At 32.6% G+C, this 21474-nt stretch overlaps 2 protein-coding genes across 5 annotated transcripts in view; both read right to left on the bottom strand.

The window, feature by feature from the left end:
• LOC129541726 (alpha-amylase 2B-like) overlaps positions 1-2397 on the bottom strand; it is an 86577-nt gene extending 84180 nt beyond the window's left edge. The window contains exon 1 of the mRNA XM_055403866.2: positions 2383-2397. The gene's annotated coding sequence lies outside the window, so the exon portion shown is untranslated. The remainder of the gene's footprint in view (positions 1-2382) is intronic.
• Positions 1-21474, bottom strand: part of RNPC3 (RNA binding region (RNP1, RRM) containing 3) — a 59677-nt gene that overhangs the window by 31730 nt on the left and 6473 nt on the right. For 2 of the 4 annotated variants that reach the window (XR_016037234.1, XM_055403865.2), the window contains exons 3-14: positions 20327-20445; positions 19353-19436; positions 18828-18939; positions 16595-16663; positions 14378-14520; positions 11434-11559; positions 8635-8786; positions 6618-6779; positions 5482-5576; positions 5336-5394; positions 3150-3282; positions 2383-2454 (exon numbers count right to left, since the gene is read on the bottom strand). Coding sequence is in view for 2 of the 4 variants with exons in the window: in XM_055403865.2 (XP_055259840.1) it covers positions 2395-2454; positions 3150-3282; positions 5336-5394; positions 5482-5576; positions 6618-6779; positions 8635-8786; positions 11434-11559; positions 14378-14520; positions 16595-16663; positions 18828-18939; positions 19353-19436; positions 20327-20445 (1314 nt within the window). In the remaining 2 variants the exon portion in view is untranslated. Of the gene's footprint in view, positions 1-704; positions 770-1259; positions 1397-2382; positions 2455-3149; positions 3283-5335; positions 5395-5481; positions 5577-6617; positions 6780-8634; positions 8787-11433; positions 11560-14377; positions 14521-16594; positions 16664-18827; positions 18940-19352; positions 19437-20326; positions 20446-21474 lie in introns of those variants that run through there. The other 2 variants (XR_016037233.1, XM_055403864.2) reach the window with 2 other exon arrangements.

Genomic DNA, 21474 nt, shown 5'->3' with positions numbered 1-21474 from the left:
AGCATATAAACTAATTTATAACATTAAAAAATAAAAATTTTAACTGTGCCAATAGAAAAAAGCAACAGCAATTTCAGTATCTCCTGCTTTTTGTACTCTTTGAGTGATAATGATTTACAACAGAATTTTGCATTGTTTTCAAAGTACTATTAGTAGGATTTGGTAAGGAAATCCTACTATTAGTAGGATTAGTAAGAAAAGGGATGTAAAGACTCCAATGTGGTATTTTCCTACTAATAAAAGTTTAGATGGCTAGGGTGATGTCTTGGATCCACGTAAACAGTTTAATCTAACAAAGCAGTATTCAAATTGGTCAGTCCTTAGAACTAATAAGGGAAAATTAGATTCTTGGTCCTGATTACAGAGATTCTCTATCAGTTCTAGGTAAGAGTCCAGGAATCTTAACGCATAAAAATCCTTCCTCAGTGGTTCTCAACCTTGGCTGCACATTAGAACCACTACTCTCTGAGGTTTGAAAACATTGATCTCTATGCAGAAATCCAGGCCAATTAAAACAAAACTCTGGTAAAAAACCCAAGCAACATACTTTTTACTTTATTATTTTTCTTTAGAGTTTTTTTTTTTTTTAAGTTCTGCAAGTCATTCTAATTTGCAGTCAAAATTGAGAACCACTGTTTGGGCAGTTCTGATTATCAATAGGTCTAGAAACCACTGCTCTTACATACCTACCAGAACTATTTCTTTCCACTTATTGTGCTACCCTGAGTCAACTTTATGTCTTCTCCTCTCTGTTACTCTTTTCTTAATCCTTTTATTTTGTTTAGAAAAAGGGAAAAAAGATACTTCTACTTGCTATCTCAAAGGAGATTTCAATAATAAAACCTCAGATGTCTGCTACTCTTATTTGGAATTCACACTGAAATTCAGTTATTTAAAATTTCAACATATGTACTTTTTATAGAGGGGGGAAACCCTTTTCCCCAGTCAAATTTTATAAGTTATACAGAATACCTAAACCACATACATCATGAAAGAGAAAGCATTTATGTTTCTGAATTAGACTTAGAAAATATATAAGTAGAAGAAGCAAAAATAAAATCTGTGTTAAAGCAAATGTATCCATTCTCCAAGTAAATAAGTTGACCTGATTCACTAACTTTCTTTGGAAAAACTACATAGCCTTAAAGGATAGCATAGAAAATTCAGCAACAAATCTAAAAACCACCTAAAAGATTTGTTCAATCAACACAGATAATTTTAGAAATACTTAATTTCAGTACATTGTAGAAAAAAAAATTATCGCATAAGCTGGATCAGTGGGTTGGGGAGAGACAAAACACTTCCAGGAAAATAAAAACACTGCCCCAAAAGGATACAACAAGAAAGGATACACTTTGTATGACAGTATTACAGCAGTATTTACGCAGGGATGCTTCTAAAGAAGAACAGCAGAATGCAGTTTAATTTTTTTCTCATATTTCATGTTAGATTTACAAATAATTTTTTTAAACATACATAGAAAATGGTTTCTTTTCATCTGTTCTTCTAAAGTATTTTAAGATGTCTGACTATACCAGTGTAGATACTTTACTACAGAATTCAAATATTCAAGATGCCTCCCAAAAGGAATAAACATTAGAAAAACTTTCTTTATATATTTTTTTCAGCTTAACTATCAGTAATTTTGGCCCATTTATTCATGTTCTTCCATTATTCTAAAGCAGAAAGATTTAAAACAAAATGAATTTCCACTCATCTTTCTTAAATCAATGCTGACATAAAATGCTTCATTTTACCATTTTTAATTATTAAATTACTTAATTATGAATTAAAATTACTTATTTGCAAGACAAAATACTTCATTCCAAAAAATATGGACATATTTCTGTGAGGAGGACAATTAGTAATTAGCAATGGAAATTCTCAGGTCCCACCAAGGGAACCAACTTGTCCTGACTTGGCAGACATCTTCCCAGTGTTAGCATTAAAAAGTCCAGTATCCTAGAAAACCTCTTATTCACAGGAAAACTAGGAAAATTGATTACCCAAGGCCAAACACTCTTGCAGACCTACTGAATCAGAAATTCTGTGGGGGTTAGAGGAAACCCAGTAATCTGTGTTTTATCAGGCTCTCTAAGTGATTATAATACACATTAAAATTTAATACTGCTTTTTTCTAAGAAAAGGAAGTAAATTAAGAATAATAAAGATACATTGCTCTTATAAAATTCATTCTCTCCAAATTTAATTTTTTACATACAAATGAACTTTATTGCCTAATTGTGAAGTTTAATGAAAATTAACAGCATAGTTAGACAGTCAGAGTGATGGATCCTTTAAAAACATTACTCAGGCTGTTATCCTTTTTTAATTTTCTCTCAAGAAAGTCTTGTCCTTTTAGTATGTTATCTCCACACTTACCTTTACTAATTTTTAACACTTTCTTTTGCCTTCTTTAGAATCTTGTTTTGGTCTAGCAGATCGAGCAAATTGCTAATATTTAAAAATTAAGGTTTCCTTCACAAACATGAAAGGAATCTTTTCTAAAGAATTATCAAGAACATCCTAATGTAGGGTAGGAGCAGAGTTTTTAATTTCTCTATTTGTCTTCCTACTCAGTCATTCGTCAGTATTTCTTGACTGCCTCCTAGTTGTCTATGATCTGGGGGAGAAGCAAAAAATTTTCCCTTTCTTTTATAGTCATTTTTTACACCTATACCTCTGCTCCTTCATTTATCCCACTGATTTCTAGTTTGAAATTGCATTAACTGCAGAAAGCACGATGGCTAATCAATGATATAGTTATTAAAATTCTTAAATATAAGTATGAATTACAATACAATAAAATATAAAATTGAACTACAATTAATCATATCTTCCTTTTAAGGATTCTAATGTACTTCTGGATACTGTATTATCTTTGGTTTAGCATGAGTATATATATTTTAAGTATTAAATAAAATGTTTAGACTTGGCTAGATTTTAATAGCCATTATGCCTATTTTCCAATAAAAATCTAAATAACATTGTCATCTGACTCAAATGTTTATATTATAAATATATATATCTGAATATTCTCAAGCTGGAATGCAAGCTGTAGAGATTTCCAAAGCATAATATAAAAATTAGTTTCAACTATACCCTTACTGCTATAAACTCAGTCTGGAACCAACTAATTTGAAGGATACAACCACCATAGGTTTTCCAAAAAGAACATATCCATTAGCTTCCTTTAATGCTTTTGCTGCTGCTTTTTCATTTGGAAGTCCAATGAAAGCTTGTCCTTTCATGCGACCTTCTTTCATCAAGCGTATGTCAAACCTAGAAGTCAAGGAAGAAAGAATGTTTTGACTCAAAGAATGTCAAAGAATTCTGATGAAGAGAATGGGAATGTGTTAAGTTAAAATTCTGCTATTTCAGAATAAAAATGACTATACTATCTGATTAGCACATTATTTAGGCTTTCTAAAATTGTATTTTATATTGTTTTAAAATTGTTTTCATAAGTAGGTAATATAAGTTTGATGATGTTATAATTTTTTAACTATCATAAAAGTATATGTGATTCAAAAAAATTGTATTACTTCCAACTATAAAAGTAAGTAAGTTTTTCTTTCATCTCCTTTTTAAAAGTTTTATGCAGCCAATTCAATACCGTTTACTCTAGTGACAAAAACAACTATACAACCAAGAATAAAAGGGTTGACAGAAACTATAGATAAGTAAAATAGAATTTCAGAGGAGAAAGGGACCTTATTGATCACCTAGTCAAAAATCGCCATTTTACAGATGATGTGTACAGAGATTGAGTGAATTCTTCAGTGTTACACTGATAGTTAAAGTGAGGGCCAAAAATACAAACCAGATTTTGTATTTGAATTCAAGTTAGTCTATTATTCCCTAGTGTATTCACCTGTCAACATTTCAGGGGAGGAAACTATATTCTCAACTACTTAAAAAATGACTATAATTTACAACTAAAGTACTGCCTAGCATATAGTCTATGAGACTAGCAAAGCATATAAAGAATTTTTAAGAATCAAAATGTGCAGCTAAATTTTTTTCTAAAAAATTCACAAGACTAGTCCCACAGGAAACAATTATTATCATTTTGATGTGTACTGTTTCTCAATACAGAATTATTTTTCCTCTCACATGCTAACGGGAGGCAATACTGGAAATAGAAAGGATACATAAACATGGTGTGTACATACACACACACACATATTTACACACATGCATATATATATAGACACACAGTAACACAATACATTTGTGTGTGACATACATACATTTACATACACGCACACACACACACACAAAAATGTATATATTTTAAAATTTTTTCCGCTTATACAAAGGCAACAATAAGAACAAGGGTTAGTTTTGCACATCCAGCAAAATAAACTTTTGGTATCCCAATAAAAAGAGGTATCTGCCACTAATGAATATAAATGGACATTTTTAAAACACAGTGCATGCTTATATAAAGAAGTACATTGCCCAGGTTAAGACTTTAAAAATATTAATTTTATATTAATTAGTCACTTCTCTATCTAACTTCCATTCAAGAGTCCCCTCCTTAAATTTTCTAATTTTTACTTCTAATTTATATGGCCAAGGTCATACATATTTTAGAGTTAACTAATTATAAAATTTCAAAGAATGAAATTCTAACTTCAAACATTAGCTTTTAAATCATTTACAATCATATCCTTCTCTTTTGCGCTCATAAAATGGAAGTCTTTCCAACTGAAAGAAGAGAAGCTACCACTACAGGAAGAATCTACAACACTTGGCTTTAGTACCATATACTCCTGGTTTAGTCATTAAAACACTAGTTTTCAAAATCTAATCTTTGGATCAGCAGCTGTAGCATTATCCATGGGCTTTTTAGAAACACAAATTCATCCATCCTACCTCAGCTTAGAAAACCAAACTTTCCAGGGATAGACCAAGGAAATGGTTTTATTAAACTCTTAGGCAGGTTAAAGTTTGAGAACCACTTCTTTAGGGTTAGGGAAGAAGTCTAGAATTTATGATGAAGCCTGTTTCTAGAAATGTTTATTGGAACAGTCATTAATATTCATTTATGTATTATTTAGAGCTGCTTTCATGCTACAAAGACAAAACTGAGTAGCTGCAACAGACACCACAATATTTTAATATAAAAATATTAAATTTTTACTGTTTGTTCATATAAAAAGAACCTTGCTGAATCCTGATCTACATGTCCAAAAGATTAATTATGCAACAGATATGAGCAATTTCTTCATTGAATTTTAATTGCTAAAGGGAAAATGATTATTAAAAAAGGGTTAATTTCTAACAGATTAAAAACAAAACACAATTTGAGAATATACATGCCACTTACATTATCCGTTGTGTTTCTGATGAAAAGTCAACATATCTTCCAAAAATAAACTTAAGGTCCTAGAATTTCAACAAAGAAAAGACTAATAAGGAAAACCAGAGGAAAACATGCAAAATAATAAAACCAATTTATAAATTTCAACTTACCTTTTCCTGAACATGCTTAGCTAAATTCTTTACGTAAATTCTACAGTTTGGTTCACCAGGTTCGTAACTTCTAAAAACTGAAAGTGTTTCCATTTCTTACATAAAAACAAAGCAAGACAAGGATATAAAATTAAGACAATTTCATCAGTTTTTTGAAGAAAAACTTTAACAGCTACAAATTTAACTGCTAAATAGACAAAATAAGCATTAAGAAAATGTTAAAATCATAGAAATTAATGACAACGTTACTAATGGCATAAAAATACACATTAAGAATCTAACATGATAAGTTAAAAAATTTCAGGCATCTAGAATTACTAAAATGTATCCAATAAAACATTTTTATTAAAGTTTAATTTTAATTTATTTGAAGGACTGAAGCAAATAAAGATGCTATCAAACATCTGTGTTATTTTCTGATTAAAGTCAATCTCCCTAAGTACCAGATACCAATGTATTCAAATGTAAAATAAATTACTTAAAATGTAATTATCAACTATTTCAGACAAACTGTGGGTTCTGAATCTCTATGTAGCTATTTCTATTCAGACTCTGAAATGTGTCCCTGACAACTAGATGTTTAAGCAAAAATGCTATTTGGAAGTCTGTTTCCAATTATTATGAAAAAATTATAATGTGTCACATGTCAATCTAAAACACCTAAATATTTTAAGATATACTAAAATAGGAAAAATCCATTAGAAGTAAAAAACTATCATATTAGGAAATAAAATTCATAAACACAGGCTTTTAATTACCAAAGAATTAAAACTATATTTTTAGACAAACAACTGCTTTGCATACATCTCAGACACAGTATTGTGATGGTCTATCAACTATATCCTGAATGCCAAATTCCAGACGGTTGGTCACACTGACTTAAGATGTCATATAAAAGTTTCAGAAATGAAAACATTCTTCCAAACAAATATATTCAGGGAACATTGTATTGATCAACACTTTCTTCCCTACGAAGTATGAGCACTAAAAACCAAAAGTGATGATTGAAAACATTTAACTTAAGAGATGTCTTGAAGTACATGCTTCAGTTAAGGTAAATAACATGAGATTTGTTTTGTTTCTGAAGGGCCAAAGAAATGTAAAATAGTAAGTTCTGGTTTATTTCATGAAATTACCTTCTCGAGAAATTCTGCCCTTTTCCAACTCCCTTCTAGAAATACATTCTGATGGCATTTCATCAGAGTCATCTTTAATCTCCTCCGTGATGTTCAAATTTGGTTGGGGGAAGATTTTTCCAAATCCTATATTTGATGCATCAGCTTCAGTAGCAGGTAAGTCTAAGAGTTAACATTGACATTAGCTATTAAAAATCTTCCCTTCAAAATAGTTTTTCTTTTCCATTTTTAGAAAACTATCTTCTAGCACCTAACCTCTTTGGTGTTTTTCTCAATGCTCTGAAACAGGTGTGAGCAAATTTTTTCTATAAAGATTCAAACAGTAAATATTTTAGGTTTTGCAGGCCATATGGTTTCTATCATGACTATTCAACTCTGCCACTATAACATGAAAATCATAAAATAAGTTCCATTTGAGGATACAAAAAAAAAAAGAAAAACCATCCATCCATTATACCTCTCCCCACCAAAAAAAAACATACTAATGGTGGTCCTACAAGAGGTAAGGAAAAATATGTATTTGCTCACTTACTCAATTAGGAAAATTTAAATCATTATAAATTTCTAATTCACACATAGCAATACAATGAATTTCATTCAGAAAACATGAATTTTAGCTTCAATGAAAGTTAAACTGATTTGGGGTAGAGGGTTTGGAAGGACAGGATTAAACATGCAGTAGAAAAATTCCCAGTTATACTACCTAAAAAGGCAAACAAAACCTTAAAAAAGCTATAAAAATGAGGCAAATAACCTGCCACATTTAGGATCTTAAAAGTCTCCTCCTAAAACGATTGCTCCAAGAGATCTTCTGTGGCCTGAAGGCATCAGTAAGAAAAGAACCTTTAAAAACTGTTTTCATTGTTTATTCACCATTATTCTACATTGATGCAGAATGGGATGACTGCCACGCCCCTCAATAAGGTCTAAGTCTGAGTAAATTATGATTAAAAAATAGAAATTGGTGTCAAAGGGTCACTAGCCATCAAATACAGGCACTGAAACAAAAGAGCAATCTGTAAAGGTAACGTGTTCTCACTACCATCAGAGAGACAAGACTTAAACCTAGCTATTCATTCAGTACATCTGCAATACTTACTAGAACTCTACCCTATATTCATACAAGGGCTTAAAGATATATGTACAAAAATGTACATACCAGAATTTCTGTAATAATAAAAAAATGAAAACCTCAACTTCTATCATTAGAGTTTGATGAAATATTGACATAACCATACCATGGAGTGTAATGCAACCTATGATGACTATTTTAAAAAAAAGAGAAAATAAAATGTTTATACACAAGCATAGGATAAGATCTGGAAGGACTATCTTCATATCAATTACTAATAATGCTTATCTCTAAGTAGTCAGATAGGGAAAAGTGGGGTATGAGGTGTTAACGTTTTAAAATTTCACAGGCTTCTGTTCTGATTATATTTTCTATAGGGTGGTATTATTTCTAAAATTTAAAAATTAAAATAAAGAAATGCCATTGTAGTATAATATCAAATTAATGTTTAAAATAAGCAGGAAAAAATCTGTAATATCAATATATTATCTTTAAACTTAAGAAGGGTATCTTGTTTAACAACCTTCAGTGTCTTTTGGATTAAAAAAAAATTACATGAAATCTACAAAAGATTTCACAGCTTCTTTTCCTAACCAGTAATTCAACTGTAGTAATAAAACCACAGAGCATCACACATTTAGTAACCAATGAAAAATAATTCAATACAAGAAACACTTATATTTTTCAGGTAAATAAACATCAGCAAAAACCAGACTAAATTTCACCCTAGAGTTCATTACTAGTAAAAGGTAACACAGTTAGCACCAATTTTAGTTTTATTTAAAAGGTTTAAAATGAATAGTATTCCATGACACTAAGGAAGACCTAACTGCACATTTTAAATATACTCACAAATACTAAAAACATATAACGTTTAATTCTAATACAAAAAACTGATTGAGAAAAATTTTTACATAGCATGTTAAAGAACTAGAATATGCTTACCACAATTTTCTTCTTCACAATTCTGTTGCTTTTCTAAATCTTTCTTAAATGCAGCTTGCATGTCAGTAGATATATGGAATTCAATTTTTTTATTACCTACAGGTTGTGGTTGGTCAAATACATCCGAAGGTAACAACACCGGATGCAAACTGCTGTTTATGAACAATCGTAGCATTACTTTGTAATTGCAAACAAAATTTTGAGAAAAACATTATTTCATATTAACTTTAAATTTAAAACTAGAGGCGCTGAACAAAGTAACTTACATTTAATACTTCAAAAATTCTAACAACTATTATCATATGGATATCATTAAATTCTTAGTTTAGACAGGTAAGGAGTTTGAGGTTAAAGGATGTTAAATAACTGCATAAAGTCAGTCAGTAAATGATAAGAGATAGAACTTTAGCACTATTGATTCTAAACATCAGGATATTGGCCAATATGCAAAAAAGTTCATTCTATGCGTAATGTAACCATTTTATACACTGTATTCTATATACTATATATAATAAATCTATGCTGGCCAATGGAGTAGCCTTAAGCCACATGTGGCTAATAAGCACTTGAACTCTTGCTTATGTTCTAATCTGTGCTTATGTTCTAAGTACAAAATGACCCCAGAGTTTGACAACTTTGTGTGGGAAAAAAAGAAATGTAAAACATTTCAATAATGTTTTATATTAATTGTATTTTAAAATAACAGTTCAGGTATAACTGGTTAAATAAAATACATTATTAAAATTAATTTCATCTTTTAATGTTCTCACTGGAAAATTTAACTGGTTCACGTTACAGCTGACCTTTGAACAACTTAAGAGGTTAGGGGCCCTGACCCCAGCAGTCAAAAACCTGTATGTATATAACTTCATCAACCTTCCAGATCCATGGTTCCTCTGTATTCATGGGGTCCATATCCATGGACTTAACCAACCTCAGATCATGTAGTTCTGTAGTATTTACTGAAAAAATCTGCATATAAGTGGACCCACACAGTTAAAACCCAGGTTGTTTAAGGGTCAACTATATTAGTTTTTAATTGTTTGGTGTTATTATAGGGATTAAAAGCATGGGACTGTGGTGTCAAAACATACACAGGTGGGCAATATGCATCATATTATATACACTTAACATGAGAAAATAATTCTAAAAAATCCAAACATTAAAGACCCATTCCTTTAAAAATGGAAAAACATTATTTTAACAAACTTCTCAATTTATGAAGTTACTTACAAGTTCAAAGGAAATTTACCTTGTAGAAAAGCTGAATAGAATTAAAACTGCAATTAATGTCAATTTTCATTGATTAAGATATTTAAGTACATAGAAATCCATAGCAAATATGCTAGTAATTTCTACCATAATTTAAAAAAAAAAAATTTGTTAATGCAAAATGTCAGATAATCAGTCAAAAGGGATAATACATTTCAAACAAAATACACAGTAATAAACACTATTTCACTGGCAATTTCTCTATTCTAACACAAAATTTAAGACATACTGGGAAGTTAATTTATATCTAATAAAATTCTTTCATACTCACAGCCCTGATCATCACCCCACATCAGTATATTTCCTGAAAGCTTACTATAAGATGATAAAATCTGAGAGAAATTTTAAATTTTTTAATGTATTAAAATGGCTCCTTCAATGTATTCAAATATCGTAACATAACATTTAAGGCAGGTATCCACATCCTTCTAGCTTTCCCTTTCATCATTTCTATTCCTACGCACCAAACTGCCTTACCTCTGGAAATGTACTTTTTTATTCAAATTGGATCTCTTTTCCCTGACTCATTTTTGCCTCTCCTCCTTCAAGCCCAGCTCAAACTGTCTCCATTGTCTTAAAGTCTTTCCAGATTTCTTAACTGGCTGTGATCTCTCCTTTCTCACAATCTTTCATTCTCAGTTACATCCTGTTATATCATTTAATATTAAAATTGCTAACACAATAGTCATCTGTGCATATGTTTCACCTGCCCATAAGACTATTAACTCACTGTTTGAAAATGTGGCACTGAGTTTTAGAAGCATGCTTCAAACCCCACAATATTTAGCATAGAACTTATCACACATTTAATAAATATTTAAAGGTGGGTCCAGCGTGCTAAGCCATGTGAACTTTTACCTGCTAGGGTACTCTGAAGCAAAAAAATGTTTGATATCAGGTAGTGAAGTTAGGAAAAACTAACAAACTTTCATATAAGCACACTGGTGATGTCATTATTAAAAGTGTCAATATAGGAAGAGAAAGGGATAATGAAAGTAAATTAATTTTGCTTTGAATAATACCTTAAGTGCATACAAGACATTGAGTAAACAAATAGGAAACTGGAAATAAAGACTTTGGAACTCACGAGTTTAAATCTAGAGACGGAGATTTGGAATCTATCAGCTACAACAGGTGAACCATAAAAATTAATGATATTAACAAGCAGTAAAAATATATGAATGGAAAATGACCACAGATAGGAATAGATGGAATCCAGTACTTAAAAAGCAAGTGAGTGAGTAGTGAAAGTCATAAAAGAAGAAAGTAAGAAGAAAAAGAGGAAGAGACGGAGTTAAAGATGAGAAACATAAAAATTAAAGGTGGACAATTCTGAAACGTGGCATAGTCAATAAAATCAAATGCTGGTCAACTTTGAAAAAATTAGGGATACTTGTGAATTTGGCAAATAGGAAATCATTGGTAAATGAAATGGACTGATAAAAGTCAGAATGAGAAATAATTTCAGTTAAGCAATTAAACAAATTATATAAAGAACCCTTATCCTATAATCTAAAACAAAACTACCTGTGTGAAGCAGATGATGATATATTCAACATATCCTTTATTTTTCTCTTTTTTCTCACATGGCGCTGCTTTATTGGTTTTGGTCTTTTGGGCTGAAGATTTGCCAGTTCCATTAGTTTGGTCATTCTACATCAGTGGAAAGAAAAGTAAAAAAGATTTATGTAAAAACCCAGTTATTTACCATTGTTTTTGTTAAGCGTAAATTTTTATTTGAGCTTATAAATTATAAAATGATTTGTATGGCTTAAGTAGAATATCTAAGTCATAATTTAAGATATAATTGACAGAAGCTCAAGTTATGAATCTCCTTGATCAATTTTCATCTTAGCTTGAAGGAACTGGGAATTTACTTAATTGCAACTTGTCAAGTTTTAAAGATATGTTTTATTAAGAAAATTATTAGTTGCCCAAATAAATAACTGTACTTTGTGTCAAAAAGTTAAACAAGGTACACTAAATATAAGCTATGTAATTTTACTGCTCTTGCCTTGACTGATATTCAACAGATCTTACAAAATAGTAAAATTATTTTGATTCATATTCTAATTATTAAAGAAAACCTAGACTTAAATACTTAATTTAAAAATATTCTGTGCATAATTGGTGGAATACATCCTTATATAAACAAGATACACTGTTCTTGAAAACAGAGTTTTCAAATACTATACTCTAAAGCAGCTTAATCAATCAAGGGGTGACAATTAATACTTTGTATATAATTTATCTCCATTATGATTATGAATATTTATAATAGATCTTCTCTAGTCTTTCTTGGCTCTTCCACAGGATCAGATACAATGTTTCCACAAAGCAAGTTCAAAACCATTAGTCACAGCTCTACTTTTCCAGAGTTAAACTTGTGAAATTTGAAAACAAGCACAATAAAATGTAGTTAAGAGTTAAAATAAGTTTTAAACCCTTTTTCCTTAAGCAAGAAAAAAATGAAAACATATGCTACAAATTTTTAAAGCCTCTTAAAAACCATGGTTTAACAAAAATCTTATGAATAAATCCAGTTATACGAAACATATATCTATATTCATACATTGCTCACCAAAAGTATACTAAGCCTCTACAACAGTGCAAGGCATATTTTATGTAAGTAACTGATAAATATTTGCTGATAAATACATAGCAGCGTGTTTTATAATATTTCCAAAAGATAAAAAAGAAGCATGAAACCAGAGCTTAGTTCATTCAAAGGCTTTGTTCTTATGACTTGAGATGAATTAGTTCCCAAATTCCTCTCTACATCCCTAAATGGAAATTCAAGTAACACAAAAACAGTTGTGGCTAGCCTATAAAACATTTCTCATTACTATCATTGTTTTCATAAAGAAAATTAAATTTACAGAGGTTAATTAATCCACTGTAATACTCTCTGTTCTTTATTTAGCAACAAATTAGTCTATCAAAAGCTTCCAGCCTTCATAAATATCTCTATTCAAGACAGATGCTCTATTAACTCCCATTTTGGTAGTTTTAACCCCACCTATGCTTTGACTTTTAACTCTTTCCCTAGAAAGAGAATATATAAGGAGCCACTCTACTCAGGTGGACGTTGACTCTCTAACAGTCAAATTGCTGCTGATTACTCGTATATGGTGCCTAGATTCTCTGCTTGGATTCTGACTCCTGTCAAAACACTCCCTCTGTATCTGGTGGCTTCTGTGTGTATCTATGATTCCCACCATTTGCTTATACAGGCCTTCTAGGCTTGGGGTTGACAAATTACAGCCAAAGGACCAAATCTAGTCATTGTCTGTTTATTTTTAAATAGAAAGTTTTAGTGGAAGATAGCAATATCCATTCATTTAGGTATCATCCACTGGTGCTTTCCCACTACAAAAGAACTCTGGCTCTCTACAGAAAATGTTTAGCAATTTCTATTTTAGGCTCTGCTGAATATTATTAATAATGTACTGCTCTTTGCCAGAAGCTTTAAATAAAATATATGTAGATCATCAAGAACAACCAATAAAAGAATAATTCGTTTGCAGTAATTATTATGAATATTCTTGTATAAAATTCTATAAAGTTGCTCTAGAAATTACTCTGAGGTAAATAAAGTTCAGGGAAGTAAGCTGACAAAACAGAAATACAACCTAACTTTGTTCTGTAAAGTCTTCACAAACACTGAATTAGTGAATAATGAATCACTGTCCCTAGAGGAAATTCAGGATTAGGTTCCTACAATCACGTGCTCACATTTCATCAACTGATCAATACACACCTCGTTTTATGTTTGTTTACTTTTAAGAAGATCTTATTTAATATATATTTTTGATTCAATAACACTGAACTCATGGTCTAGAGCACTGTAACTCAGGCTTGAACAAAGTTTATCTAACACATAGTTTTCTCCATAAAACACATAGCCTTCTTGATTTTGGAAACCCTAGACAGCACTTCAACACTACACTTGGGGGCATTTTAAACAGCAAAACCAACAACAAACAGCACAAAAATGTGAAAAACATGGTACATATAAACAGTGAAAAAGACTCTTGTTTACAGTATAAGAGCTGAAACAAGACAGACTATCACTTTGTTCTACCCCATCTAGCAATGTGCATATCAAATGACTCAAATTTTTCACCATTCTGTACATGCCCATGTCTGCTAAAGCACTGCAATTACTGATGTTGAAGTTATAAATAAACTGTAACAAGTGGGCAAGTTAGCAAATACAGAATCAATAAAAAACAGTGATCAATTTTATACTATGATCAATCAAAAAAATTACTTGTCATGCAAAAATTTTTCCTTAGGTCTTGATTTCTAGTCTCAGGTTAATCTACAGTATGATGGGGAGCTGGGGATGGACAAATGCTAAGGACCCTGAATTAGGAAGAACTATATGCAAAATTTAAGAAGAGTAAGAGAATCTCATTCATATATTCTATGTTTATTAGAATCGACACAAATATTTGACATTACATACCTCTGACGGTCTTCATCATCACTGCTTTCATATTCTGATTCTTTACTAGATAATTCCTCATCCTCATCTGGCAAAGGAGGTTCCTCTGGTGGCTGAGGAGATGTAGGTGGAAGAGGTGCATGTAATGGCATATAGTCCTCATACTAAGTAAAAACAAAAATACTATGGTAATCTATGATATTTACAGAAAAGAAAACTATTTCCATTCAGAAACATGATTCTCACATTTCTCTATTCCTCATGATTTTCTTTTACACATTCAACATATACTGATGGAACACCTGCCTTAGTAGACTTGAGTCGATCACAAAACTTGTTTCTTCTTCCTTGGCACCTAGCTGGACTAAATTTCCAAACTTCCCGTGCAGTTAGATTTCACCCGAGTTTTAGTCAATGAAAAGGTTAGCATAAAGACTTCCCACACATAAAATTCTCTCTTGTTTCTTTATCTGCAGGCTGCACGGTAATGTCCTCACAAACAAGGAAATGCACATAATGCAGACTAACTTGGGTCTTTTTAGTGACTCAGGAAAGAATACCATTCTGCCCTACTTTTGGAATGAACCTGGCACGAATAAGACATAATCTGAATTGTGTTAAGTGACTAAGATTTGAGTTTTGTTAATAGCAGATAGTATAATCTTAACTATTATCCTCTCAACATGCCAAGCACTGAGGTTTTGGAGTTACAAAGAAAAATTATAAAGCTAATATAGACATTAGAAAAGCAATCAATGCACAATACAGAAGCAAATTTTCTATTTGTTAGCCTTCTAAAATAATTTCTCATTGCTGTTATCTAAAAAAGTACTAAGGGGACATTTATACAATGGACTATTACTCAGCCATAAAAGAGAATGAAGCAATGCCACTTGCAGTGACACAGATGGACCTAGAAACTGTCTTACTGAATGAAGTTAACTCAGAGGAAGACAAATATCATATGATATTGCTTATACATGAAACCTAAAATAATGGTACAATGAACTTATTTAGAAAACAGAAATAGAAGAGTTATAAACATGACTTAAGAATCACTCATGAATCTGAACAAACTTATGGTTACCAGGATGGAAGTGAGGGAGGGATAAATGAGGAGACTGGGACTGACATATACACACTGCTGCTACTGCTGCTGCTAAGTCACTTCAGTCGTGTCCGACTCTGTGTGACCCCATAGACGGAGGCCCACCAGGCTCCCCCGTCCCTGGGATTCTCCAGGCAAGAACACTGGAGTGAATTGCTATTTCCTTCTCCAATGTGTGAAAGTGAAAAGTGAAAGTGAAGTCACTCAGTCGTGTCCGACCCTTAGCGACCCCACGGACTGCAGCCTACCAGGCTCCTCCATCCATGGGATTTTCTAGGCAAGAGTACTGGAGTGGCTTCCCATTGCCTTCTCCGATATACACACTACTACACAAAATATACATAAGAACCTACTGTATAGCATAAGAAACCACTCAATCTACAATGGTCTATATAGGAAAGAATCTAAAAGAGTGGCTATACATATATGTATTAATATAACTGATTGAGGTGTGACTGCACACCTGAAATACAGCACTGTAAATCAACTATACTCCAATTAATAAAAAAAAAAATAAAAAAACAAAGTACTGAGTTTTACAGCAAAATAACAAAATTACTGAAGAGCAGACATAACCTACCAACAAAATTATTGATAGATTTGCATAATAAATTCTAATTAAAAAATTATCAACCTTTTTTATCTTCTGCAAATGTAACTTACTAGCAATAAAACAAGAAAAATGGAAATTTTAGACAATTCAGCTTGTTAAATGTAAATATCTTATAGGATAGCACAATGTTCTAGATCAAAGGACTGAATAACCTTAAGAGAAATGACAGCCTCTATTACCAAAAGCATCTCTTTAATATTCTGGGGAATTCCCTGGCTGTTTAGTAGTTAGGATTCCACGCTTCCACTGCAGGGGTCATGGGTTCAATTTCTGATCACAGAACTAAGATCCCACATGTTGCACAGAATGGTCAAGAAAGAAAAAATCTAAAAAATAAATTCTGGCTTTTCTGCACTTTCAGTTCTCCACAGGATTATTATTACATTAACTTTGTATTTGTTCTTCATTTTCAATACATGTTAGAGATCACTGGCACAACATTTGTAAAATTTAGCCTCAATGATCTCACCACAAGAAGAGAAATTTTGAATGTCGAAAATTCCAAGAGCTTTCTTACCATGGGAGGCCGGGCAGTAACTGGTCCAAAGGGTGTGGGCAAATTCATTTTATTCATAAGATGAAGCACCTTAATAAAAGGGATAAAATATTTGAAATCAAATAGAAAAATCATGATTCAACTTACATCTGATAGTGTACTTAAAATCTCTGCAATAACACTAGTGATTAATTTAGTGCAAAGGAAGGATCACCTCTTGCCTTTATAATACCGGAAAAGGGCTAAACTGGTATATCTCAGGCACTGGTATATCTTAGAAGATCAACCTTCCTAAAATATTTATCAGTTGTACAAAATATCATTATTCTCATTATTAAAAATGCCATATTCTTAATGTAAAATTTACTGAAGTGTTTTTTCCCTTGATTATTGTGAATTATGATAATATAGAGAATCTTAATAAAGAAAATCATCTGTATTTTGTACTTAAAGTATCTTTTATTGTCAATATTTCTAAGCATTTATTGAGGGATCCTTTATATCTTTTCCTCTAAGAAAGGAAAAAGCATATGCTAAAGTAATGAAGAATTACCAGAAATTACATTTCCCAAATTAGCTTATGCTTATTAGTATTATTAATACTAAACATAGTATTTTTACGCTATAGTTTATAAAAACCCTTACTTGAATGTGGTAATTTTTTCACTACCTTTTGCAATGACTGAATGTTTATGTCCCTCTCAAAAATTCATATATTAAATCCTAACATGTAATGGTATGGTATTAAGACATGAGGCTTTTGGGAAGTTATTAGGTCATAAGGGTAGAGCTCCCATGAATGGGATTCAGTACAGTTCAGTTGCTCAGTCATATCCGACTCTTTGTGACCCCATGAAACGCAGCACTCCAGGCATCCCTGTCCATCACCAACTCCCAGAGTTTACCCAAACTCATGTCCATCGAGTTGGTGATGCCATCCAGCCATCTCATCCTCTGTCGTCCCCTCTCCTCCTGCCCTCAATCCCTCTCAGCATCAGGGTCTTTTCCAATGAGTCAACTCTTTGCATGAGGTAGCCAAAGAACTGGAGTTTCAGCTTCAGCATCAGTCCTTCCAATGAACACCCAGCACTGGTCTCCTTTAGGATGGACTGGTTGGATCTCCTTGCAGTACAAGGGACTCTCAAGAGTCTTCTTCAACACCACAGTTCAAAAGCATCAATTCTTCAGTGATCAGCTTTCGTAACAGTACAACTCTCACATCCATACATGACCACTAGAAAACCCATAGCCTTGACTTTTTCAAATTTTTGCAGAGTTTTTAAGTACACTATCAGATGTGAGTTGACTCATGATTTTTCTATTTGATTTCAAATGTTTTATCCCTTTTATTAAGGTGCTTCATCTTATGAATAAAATGAATTTGCCCACACCTTTTGGACCTTTGTTGGCAAAGTAATGTCTCTGCTTTTAATATGCTATCTAGGTTGGTCATAACTTTTCTTCCAAGGAGTAAGCGTCGCGTCTTTTAATTTCATGGCTGCAGTCACCATCTGCAGTGATTTTGGAGCCCAGAAAAATAAAGTCAGCCACTGTTTCCACTGTTTCCCCATCTATTTTCCATGAAGTGATGGGACCAGATGCCATGATCTTAGTTTTCTGAATGTTGAGCTTTAAGCCAACTTTTTCACTCTCCTCTCTGGATTCAGGTCAGTTCAGTTGCTCAGTCGTGTCCGACTCTTTGCAACCCCATGAACCACAGCACGCCAGGCCTCCCTGTCCATCACCAACTCCCGGAGTTCACTCAAACTCATGTCCATTGAGTCAGTGATGCCATCCAGCCATCTCATTCTCTGTCGTCCCCGTCTCCTCCCACCCCCAGTCCTTCCTAGCATCAGACTCTTTTCCAGTGAGTCAACTCGTCGCATGAAGTGGCCAAAGTCCTCTTTGGATTAGTGTACCTTATAAAAAGCACAACTGAGAGCTCTCTCACGCTCTTTCAGCTACATGAGGTTACAAAGAGAAAATGGCCATCTTGCACCCAGAAGAGGGCCCTCACCAGAACCTGCCTATACTGGCACACTGGAATACAATTTCCAACCTCCAGACTGTAATAAATAATTTTCTATTATTTAAAAACCACCCAGATCATGGTACTTAGCTATAACAGCCCAATCAAAGGCATCTTTAAAGTTCTGAAATATTATCACTCCTATAGGAATTAGCCTGATTAATACAACTATTTTTTAAAAAGTATGAGAAAGTATTTACTTTGAGAAATGTTTATTCTACTTACCTGCACATAGAACTTAGGCACACTTGCCAAAGCATTTACTATATTTGCTAGGATTGTGCTTGAAGGTGGTGGGTACATATACTTGAGGCATGAATTTAGAGGAAAAGTTAGCCTAAAAAAAAAATTTTAAATGCTTAAGTTGTGTTCTAATAAGTTTCATATCAATAACTCATTTTAGGTAACCTAATAACATACAAATTGCTCAAAAGATTCAGTAAATCTAAGAGTACTCTGTTCCTAAAAGATCTAAATGATTAAACAGCAAGTTGCCTTCTCTCTGCATTATAGAATATAGCATTTCTTTTCTGAGCTTATCTTACAACTTTGAACATTTTAATGGAACCAAATTCAGTGACCAATTCTTAATGCTAAACATGTCTAATCAACACACTAAAAATCTTCATTATATACAATAAAATATCCTTTAAAAATATCTTTGACAACACACACACATACCCCCCCCCCAAACCTATCTATCCAAAATAAAACCAAAAGATGCAATGAAATACAAACAAAAATGCTAACCCATGGTTTGGTGCAATTCCATTTTCTATGGTTAAACAATCAAGTTCTTTCTTTTCCTTATCATCTTCCACAGGATCATCAGACCTAAGAAATATGGAATCAAAGTTGATGTTATCTATAGAAGAAACAGAATGACAAAAAAGACACTACCTTTTCAAACACAGCATTATTAAAACAGCTGCATAAGTGTAATTTTCAACTATTAAGTAAATACCAATGAAAAACTAATTCCAGATATTATATAAGGCAAGCCACATTTTCATTTATTCTTCATAGCAACCACACGAAGATGGTATAATGAATCTTACTGACAGCCCTCACCCACCAAAATTGAAGTTCACAGGTATAAAATAGTGGCACACAAATGTCTTTAATGTGCATCAGCAAGGGTTTCTTAAAAATAAGACCGCTGGGGCCTATCCTCCTCCCCACCCTCAACAACCCAAATTTCTGATTCAGTAGGACTAGGTTAAGGGCGAACAATCTTTCCTTCAGTCAAGATTCTAGATGATGCAGCTGGAGCAGGGATTGTACTATTAGAACCACTGGTGTAAAGCAATTTATAAAGGTTATATAGCTACAAAGAATTATAGCTAGGAATCAAGGCTGTGCCTATTAGTGATACCTTGCTATATGTTAGGACTTTATACTAGTTACCTTCCCTCCACTTATAGTTGAACGCTTTCACCCTACTCTCTTTTCACTTCACATTGGTTAAGTCCTAATATTAAATCAATACTCAGATTACTAATGCATAATTAGGAACAAACAAATGTATTGCTTTCAAGTACTAGATTTAGTAGAGAGATACAATCATTTACTGTTTCAGATTCTTTACTTGCTAGTCTGAAAATAATCGAAAAGCAATACAACTCTTTAAAAAAATTAGTAATTTTTTTAATTTAAAAAATTTTTTTAATAATTAAAAAAATAATAATAAACCTTTAAAAGGCTAGGAAAACCTATCTACATACCTTTTCTTTTTTTCAGTGCCCAAAGAGGGACATGGTGAATGAACTCGATCTTGCTCTTTTGCAAATTCAACAACTAAAGTATGACCCAAAAGTTTCAGTTGATGAAGTCTTGTCAATGCCTTCAGTTAGAAGAACAAGAGTAAAAAAATTAATAACTGTACTAAAGTTATCTGTTAGAGACCACATATAAAGTAATTTATACACATTTTTTTGTTAATGCTGATAAAATTTCCTTGGCTATTTTTCACCCATTTCTAATCTCAGGCTGCCAAGCCTTCATTACTCATTAGGCAATCGCTTCCAATCACTTAGCAAAACTAATATCTGGTTAAATCCAACTTTACCTGTGCTAATGCAGCAGAAAATGTTTAGAAAAACAAACATAATGAACTGGGCTGGTCTCATTTCAAATTCACAATCACAATCACAAATCTGAGGGCAACCCTTAATGAAGCCAACCAGTTACATACTACATTCTCAGTTCATTTTTTTCTACCAATCTCTAAGATAATGTTTTGCACTATTTCCTTCTTCCTTAACTTCATGATATTCTTGTCCCATTCTTTTAGCCTTGGATATTGCTTTCTACTTTAAGAAAACTGAAGCTACAAAATGACAACTTCGGATTCCACACCATAATTTCTCAACTATTATCTTCTGAATCCACATATTCTACCTTCTATCTGTTATCACACATCAACGATCCATGTTATTTAAATCTAGTTGACTTGTATACCCTTCCCTGGTAGCTCAGACGGTAAAGTGTCTGTCTGTAACGTGGGAGACCTGGGTTCAATACCTGAATCAGGAAGATCCCCTGGTGAAGGAAATGGCAACCCACTCTAGTACTATTGCCAGGAAAATTCCATGGATGGAGAAGCCTAGTAGGCTACATTCCATGGGATCGCAGAGAATCTGACACGACTGAGCAACTTCACTTCACTTGTATACCAAATCCCAGCCCCTCTTCTTTCTGGAACTGTACAGGGTGTGTTCCTACCTACATTGCTAATTTTCCGTCCTCTACGGGATTGTCCACAACAGCATACAAAAACAATCTGATTTCTCCCATCCTAAGAAAGTATTTTTTCCTCATCTATTGATCCCACTTATCACTATTCCCCCCTCCCCCCCCTCTTAAATTACTT

The sequence above is a fragment of the Moschus berezovskii genome, chromosome 4 (assembly GCF_049115385.1).
Source record: "Moschus berezovskii isolate FMDL1 chromosome 4, NW_MosBer_1.0, whole genome shotgun sequence".
Lineage (NCBI taxonomy): Eukaryota > Metazoa > Chordata > Mammalia > Artiodactyla > Moschidae > Moschus > Moschus berezovskii.
Note: the sequence above shows the minus strand (reverse complement) of the source record. Positions and strands in the feature narration are given on the sequence as shown.